The 8,011-nt window shown below is 35.8% G+C and overlaps 1 protein-coding gene across 5 annotated transcripts; it reads right to left on the bottom strand.

The window, feature by feature from the left end:
* Position 1: 1 nt before the first annotated feature.
* On the bottom strand, positions 2-6,602 carry LOC130986873 (nuclear pore complex protein NUP98B-like). 5 transcript variants are annotated; one of them, XM_057910400.1, is made up of 10 exons: positions 6,384-6,602; positions 5,375-5,569; positions 4,843-5,283; positions 4,546-4,734; positions 3,673-4,443; positions 3,524-3,581; positions 2,684-2,807; positions 2,004-2,120; positions 1,790-1,907; positions 2-770 (listed from the first exon to the last, which is right to left on the bottom strand). In XM_057910400.1, the coding sequence occupies exons 1-10, from the start codon at positions 6,403-6,405 to the stop codon at positions 217-219; spliced, it is 2,589 nt and encodes an 862-aa protein (XP_057766383.1). In that variant the 5' UTR covers positions 6,406-6,602; the 3' UTR covers positions 2-216. The 5 variants fall into 5 exon arrangements, with proteins under 5 accessions (XP_057766383.1, XP_057766386.1, XP_057766385.1 ...); XM_057910403.1 differs by having other exon boundaries at positions 4,897-5,283; positions 6,384-6,515; XM_057910402.1 differs by having other exon boundaries at positions 2,684-2,792; positions 6,384-6,515.
* Between the last annotated feature and the right edge of the window lie 1,409 nt (positions 6,603-8,011).

Below are 8,011 nucleotides of genomic sequence, written 5' to 3' on the forward strand. Positions count from 1 at the left end.
CTGTCTCATAAATCATGTCAAGCAAATTTATTTGAAAGGAGTATTTATGAATAACGTTATCCTAATAACAGGATGATGATTGATTATATACTTTTCTAGCCTCATAGATGAATAAGAATTAAGAATATTTACAAAACAAAGTTATAATGGAATATGAACAAGTCTTACTAGTAGAAAAAAGCAAGGACAGTTGGAAAACCCCTTAACCAAATATAGCTAAAAGTGTTGAACCCTAAATTTCCATTCCCCTTCAACTGGATCATAGGAAACAAACTCAGCTCCTTGCTCTTGAGTCCTTTTGATCAAAATCTCTTTGTACTTCTCAACTTGATGGCCTTCAACATACAGCTCCCCCGTGTTTTTGTTGCTGCATTTAACATTGAGTAGAGTGAGCTCAGCTGCCTTGTTAAGCTGTTGCCCGACTCGCGGCTTCTTTGTCTCGTCCGGATAAACAACTACTTGGCGATTCTTGAATTGCACGGTGGACTCGATATCAAGATGGCAGATATCTGTTTCCCCAAGAAACTTGATGTTTCCATAACCTTGCCTTCCCACAACAAAGTCCTTCACATGCTTGCAGAATCCTGCTTCTGCCATTTCCTTTGCTGCCAGCTTGCACAGTGAAGGTTCAGTGTAATATTCCTCCCCATCAGGAAGCTTAGGCAGTAGTGTTGCAACATCAGCCTCAGTTATTTCGGCGACTTCATGTTCATGTTGGTTCAATAGGGTAGACATATCTCCACTCAACCTTTCAGCACCTTTGCCTGCAACTTACGCATTTCGGAATCTTTGATACTTGGAAGTAGAAGATAACAAGACATAAACAATAGGCATTGCTAATGAGAATCACTCTACCACTATACATAATGGGAAATGAAGAATTGTCTTGGACATAGAGTAGACACAATTCCTATAACCAATGTATATAGCTCACACAATAATCACATTATGGGAAATGCCTTTCTTTGTAAATATTAGCATATAAACTTAATTGAAACACTTTTTGTCCTTATTAGAAAAAGAAATGGGACAAAAAATTCATCAGGGATCCCATAGATATGTATTTCCAATGGTTTTAACATGACTCCCAAAAACATGCAATAATGGCCATATAATTTCATAAACTACAAATTTTGAGATTTTATGTTATAAATTGAAAACCAATTCTATCCCCTCTCCAGTTGATTAGTCATCTTTAAGATTTTCAATACGATCTTCGTGGCGGAGAACAAAATCCTTTACAGATAATTTTTTCCTAAGAGAACTATCAGAACATCAGGAAGCTTGACGGGGTACGTTCTGACTCCCTACAAGAATAAGATATATACAGATGAAATTTGCACTATCCATCCCAATGGTGTTGTGAAGAAATGAAGGCAGAAAATCTATCATGTCAAACCAATAACTACAATATACTCTAAAACGAAAAGATAACAAATTAAAAGAGAGAGAGAGAGAGAGAGAGAAAATAATAAAAATATAAGAGAGTAATTCTATTCTAACTACTAGGCCAGTGCATGCTTCAATGCAGATGGCTGATGATCAAAAGTCTGACTTTTGAGTTCTTGTAAATATTTCGATGAGCAACCTAAGCACTTATGTTATGATTTCTTGCACAAACGTCACAGTTCTAGTAACTGATAGAGAGCACCAACAAAGAGCAAAAACTCACCACATTACCTATCTCAGTAACTGAAAAAATACTATCTCCACCTAGCAGGTCAAGTTCCTTTCAAGCAAGACAAAGTAGTGAACATCATGAACTAAGATAGTAAGGTTGAAGGCTTACTGTGGCAAGGTGAACGGAGAGATAACGAGGAGATATTGACCCAAGCCCTGGGGTTCTCCCGTGGCAGGAAAGGGTCCACTGGACCAAGTTTATCAACATCATCAACGAAAAATGGAACCTGCAATTGTCAAGAATCATGATATATAATTAAGTCTTTTTGTTCTTGACAGAGTACAATAGTTTGAGCATCTAAAATGAGAAAATTGGGACTCACCTTAGTCTCACTGCTCCTACCATTAGTCTTCTGAGTAGGCAATCCAGGGTATTTGGAGGACACATGCCGGATTCTCAATAAGGATGTTCTTCTATTTGATGAAAGATTGTTTGAGACCTGCATTCATGAAATAAAAAGGTGAAAATTGGTAACAGTCCAAATTTCAATATGAAAAAGACAACACATGAAAAGTTAGAAAAAAAAAACTAAAACATTATCTGATCAAGTGACTAACAAAAAAATTTAAATACTCTGATCCAGTTCTTAATGGCTGAAGAATCCTTTCAGTGCTGAGTGTGACAGCATTTTTCTTTTAAAGCAATATCAGGTTTCTTATGGTGAATAAAAGTTCTAATTTCTGTTTGACTCTTGCAACGTTATTGAAATGCAAATATATATTACCATCATAAATAACAATTATTTTAACTACTGAAGCTACACTAATATAAATGACCGGACAAAGTGTATCCCAAAATTGTATGGGTCTCATGCGTGTGTTGCATACAAGCCATCTTTAAGAGATTCAAATTGCATTTGATGAATAACTAAGATTTGTGTGCCATACATAGTCCATTCCCTTTTGCTGAATTCATGATCAAATATGTTTCCTTTCTTCTTTCCATTTTTGGGTTGGCGGTTGACAAACTGTTACTTTAGGAGTCTGAAAAGATATGACTTACTGGTAAGCTACGTATTCCATGAAGTCCTGACGTATCTGCATTGGGTTGATTAATTGGAAATCTTGTTGCAAAAGGATTCACCACAAGTGATGACTGCATGCTTGAATTGCTTGATGCAATGTACCTATCAACACCAAAGAATAAAATTATGATAGATAAAAACCAATCAGGAACATCAAGCGAAAATTAAAGACACCTCTTCAAAAGGCATATTGAGTATTAACAGAAATTTTAGTAGTTTGCATAGGTAACTGGTACATTACTTGCCATCTTCTCACCATTCACATGGAATATCTACCATCTTTAAAATTCTTTTTCTTTCTAAACTAACAAATAAAGAACATCAACATACTGCTTCCATGCTACAGGGAAGAATAATTATCATCATGTATAGTTTCTTCAGTTAGTGCAAAATTTTACAAGTCCAAAGCTAGGAGATCCGGGAAACGAAATATCATATTATCTTCAGACTAAAACTGGATTTACATGTTTCATTTTCTAGTTAGAAGAACTAGACTGAGTGAGTATGACTATTTCTTTTCTGTCTTTCTTAAGAGATAGATAGGGACTAGAACAGATATATTGGATTAAGTAACATATCCTTGGTGTTTCTTACAGACTATGACAATGAAATGATATAATTCTAAAAGGGCATATGAGCATTAGCTTACATTTTCTAGTGTAATATTTGATTAATATCAAACCCAATCAGATAAATTTCTTCTCGCTGGTACTTCTTTTATTTCCTGTCTTTCTCTTAATGTCATGCTTTGCTCCTTACAAGATTATAAGAATAAATAAAAAACTGAAAGCTAGAGTGAATAAGTCAATCAAGCTTACTGTTGTCCATTGATGTTTTGACTGGTAAATTGTGTCACTGTTGTCAGGCCACTTGAAGCTTCGAAATGGAAAGAAAAATAAATAAATTATGTTTTGCACGGCTGAAGTTTATGTCATTACAGATGAAGAAAATGATGAAGTTCACTTACCTTGAGATGGTGTATTCAGGTCATTAGTTGAAAGGGGTCCCAGTTTTTCAGCAGTTTGTTGAGGCTGTGATGCATTCTTGATAGGAGACCAAGGATCTGATGATGTTGTTGGGGTAAACTGTATGAATGGTGAGACGAAAACAGAAGGTTTTGTGAAGGAAAATGTTCCAACAGATGAACTAGTGAATGTCGTTGCTACTTTGGTGCATTCACAATTATTCTTAAGCATTGGCTCAGTAAAAGGGATTAAGGAAGGTGGATTCAGGTTTGAGGTCAATGTAGCCCCCAAAGAAGCTGTAGCAGGTTCAGAGAAATAGGATTTTAACGGTTGAAACAGAGAATGGTCAGGGAACTGCTTGGACAATGGTGCATATACATTAGTGAATGTTGTTGACACATTGGGGAATTGATAACTACTTTTAACCATTGGCTCCGTAGAAGGGAGTAACGAAGGTGGATTCAGAGTTGGGGTAAATGAAGGCACAAAAGGAGCTGCAGCAGGGGTAAAGGCTTGTGGTTGTGAGTGATACACATTAGTGTAACTAAAGGGATTCACAGATGGAGAAAGTGTTGGAGCTGTGGAGATTGTGGTGCTCGGAAGTATACTGTTTTCTCTCTCAAGTTTGGATAAAGTGGATTTGAACATTTGAAAGGGAGAAGGGACCGAAGACTGGTTGGATAATGGTGCAAAACTGAAGATATTTGATGGAGTATCAGATGTCTTTAAGCAAGATGATCTAGAAAATGGAGCACCCCAAAGTGTTTGTCCTCCTAGTCAAAAAGGGAGGGAGAAACAAATAGATCAGTATCTATTAGGAAATATAAAGAAGAGAGATACTACATATGCAGCACAAGTCAAACTTAAATGATTACCTTTATAACATGCATTACATAGTCCATAATCCTCTGACCTCAACTCTTCATGACTTTTATCTTTGTGAAATGGCATTGCAGATATGGACTGCATATTCCCAACAACATCTCTATTATTTTCTCTTTCAACTGTTGCAGAAAATCCTGGTCTACTTCCTTGATACTTAGTTGAAGTTGTGCTCTGGGATCCTGCAGCAAGAAATAAATCAAGTATAATGCCTGTCTTGTCTAATTGGAACACTAAAATTTGAATAGATATGACATCCTTTTGATAAGATACAATGTTGATATACTCACCGGGAGAAGTCTGAATTCCAAATATGCTATTGCTTCTAGAAGCAGAAGTTGAACCAGAGCTAAACACGGAAGTGGTTGACACAGGTTTGTTTGAAGTCCCAGACAAGAAACCAGGTGTTGATGTAATTCCGAAACTACTGCTGGCACTGGATACACCGAATGCTGAGCTTGTAGGTCTCGAGTTGTTTGTGGGACTAAACATCTTGGTGCTAGATGTTCCAAAAGCAGAATTTGTTAGATCTCGACCAACAAATCCATCACCAGTTGAACCACCAAATGGAAAATAACCAAAACCTGTGCCAATTGTTGGTTTGACAGATGCATCTGATACAAGAGTAGCAGTTGCTCGAAAAGAGGGTTCACTTGACGGCACTAGCGATGTAAGAGGACCAAAAAGAGGGCTTGATTGTTGAAATGCACTCTGGCTAGGAAAACTATATCCTGCAAGAGAAATAAAGTATTTCAAGTCAACATGGATTTTCCAAATAAATATGCACTTCACTGAAAATATAAGCATAGAAAGACATCTTACCCTTGAGTAGTCTAGATTCCTCTAACCTCAACTCTTCATGACTTCTGTCTTTGTAATGAGGCATTGCTGATATCGATTTGATCATTCCAGCGGAGATCCCACTATTGACTTCTGGTGTCTCAGAATACGGTGCTTCTCTACGTCCTTGACATTCTGTTCCAGTAATGCTCCAAGGTTTTGTTGAGACAGAGAAGCCTGCATTCCAGAAAAAGGCAGATTCAAAATCACTACTTGTACAAAAAGAGAATTGAAGAACGTTTCATCAATATTTGATATTTATTTCTTGATAGCCATGCTCCATCAGACTGCAAGAGGTTTCTCTTATTTTCTTTTCTTTTTTTCTAAGGCCGAAAATATTCCTTAGTATGAGCTTTCTTTTCAGGACATGCTGACCACCAGAAGGAGTTGCAGTTGTATTTAATGAACAGACAAGAACTAGGAATTGAGTTGATGTTTCGCCCATAAGGTTGACATTGCTTCTATCCGTATGCGCAGGAGCTGGTAATACAACAATGAATTCTAAACAGCAAAAATTATGACAGTATGTGGTGGAGGAAGGTTGATTTTTGACGCATTACTATGGATATCTCTAACTTGTGATGTTCTGAAAAACATGATATGATTCATGTTTGATTTACTGATAAACGTAGTGCAAAATGAATAAGGCTTAATCGATCACATACAATACAACCATACAAAATTGCACGATTTCAACACTAAACCACAAAATGCAGAATGAGTTCTATTTTTCTAAATAAAATATAGAAAAAAAAACGTAGGTTACCGAGGTGGATTACTAAGAAAAGAAGTACATGATGAAGGCGGCTTAATAACCGTGCACAATCTACCGATCACATGCAACCATACAAAAATGCACGATTCCAACCATAACTCACGACCGCATCCAATTTGCTTAGAACATAATTAACAGAAAACAAAACGCAGAAGGAATTCTATTTCTCAAAATAAATTTCAGAAAAAAAGACAGAGAAAAAAGAAGATAGGTTACCGTGATGATGTTGCGCAACCATTTTCCGCGAAAGTGAGGGTTTGAGGGGAAGGTTTTGCGGTTGCTTAGAGAGAGAGAGAGATATATATATGGTGAGTACTGCGGCGCGATGACGAGTAGCTTATAAAGTAAGCCGTTGGAGTAGGTGTAGCGTGTAGCTTTTTCTCAAAGCTAAGCGTCTGACGGTTATGGAGAATTCTCAACTGCCGACCCCGAGGTTTTCTGAATTTCCACTTGAGGACATTAACTTTTTCTAATTTTTATTTCACTCTCTATCTTTGGTGCAAGATTTCATTCCACTCATAAATTTTCATTTAAAAATAGTAACTACAGACCATAAAATTATAGTAATAAATTATGTAAATAACATTATTAATTCATTGTAAAAAGTGACGAATTCGAAAGAGTAAAAACTTTGCTCTAAATGGAAAAACCCCACCCAAGTAATGCGTATATTATTGATCTTCATGATTTAAGAGTTGAAAATAATTTAAAAATATATATAGGGAAGCGCTCCAATGAGATTCTCTATTTTTAGTGAGATCTTAATTAGACACGATCTTATGCATTTATTTTATTTTAGTGAAAATAATTCATATTATATCTCTGGGCGAATTTTTTTTCTCAAGGTTCGAATCCTGTAGGGAGTGAAATATTTTAAATTTTATTATTCATCGGTATATACTACCTAGCTTGTTCATCAGTAAATATGTCTTATTCATTACCAATTTTTTAAATTTCGTTATTCATCAGTATATACTGCCTTGTTCATCAGTGTATATGTCTTATTCGTTGAAAAATAAGGGTCTCAGTGTCTCACGAAAAATAATGGTCTTATTGGAGTGCACCTCTATATATATATTAAAATTTATTTATGAGTTATAACTTATAATTTATTTTTATCTCATAGATAATTCGTCATACAAGTTAGTAATAACTTAGTATTTTTTAATTATGAGTATTATTTTTATTATTTAACAAATGAAATAAGCAAAATTATTATGTAATGAAATTCACAAACCTATTCACAAACATATTTGCGAGCCGAACATGTTTGAGAGCTTTCCAGCTGAACATATGCACATATGTAGGCTGGAGTTCAATTCCAGAATTTTATCGAGCTCGATTTATTTAAGAAACGGACGAATTTTGAACGGATTTTTTTTGAGCGGAGTCTCATATAATTTGCGAAAAAAAAAAGAGCGAGAGACTTGGTCAAGACTCGATGACTCTCGCTTCGAAAGAAAAAAACTCTAAGTAATGGTGGTGATATCATGTAGTGAAGATGAAATAAATCACGTTAACATCACATGTATGAATCAGTTCATCTTTGGAGTAGGCACAACCAAGAGAATGAGTCATTATTTAACAACAAAAGAGAGAGAGAGATTCATTTATGCAGCAGGGATACATGATGAGTATGTGTCAGATTCAAAATTACTTGAATTAGATGAAGTTGTAGAGTCTACGGCCCAAGTGAAGAAGCCCTCTCAGCCTCCTTCTCCTGCTACGCAAAAACATTAAATAAGTTTCAGACCTTCTCCTGTTAGTATTGATGATACAGCCAAGAATATTCATCCAAAAAAAAGGACTCGCCAATTGAAAAAGAAAAAGGCTCTAAGTCGTCA

Source organism: Salvia miltiorrhiza, chromosome 5, assembly GCF_028751815.1.
Source record: "Salvia miltiorrhiza cultivar Shanhuang (shh) chromosome 5, IMPLAD_Smil_shh, whole genome shotgun sequence".
Lineage (NCBI taxonomy): Eukaryota > Viridiplantae > Streptophyta > Magnoliopsida > Lamiales > Lamiaceae > Salvia > Salvia miltiorrhiza.

Bases quoted from the DNA above. Each gene is read 5' to 3' on its own strand.
- LOC130986873 (XM_057910400.1), bottom strand. From the start codon at position 6,405: ATGGTTGCGCAACATCATCACG. The intron at 4,735-4,842 runs GTGAGTATATCA...TTCTTGCTGCAG, and splicing joins TGGAATTCAGACTTCTCCCG to GATCCCAGAGCACAACTTCA. The intron at 2,121-2,683 runs GTAAGTCATATC...TCATGAATGCAG, and splicing joins ATGGAATACGTAGCTTACCA to GTCTCAAACAATCTTTCATC.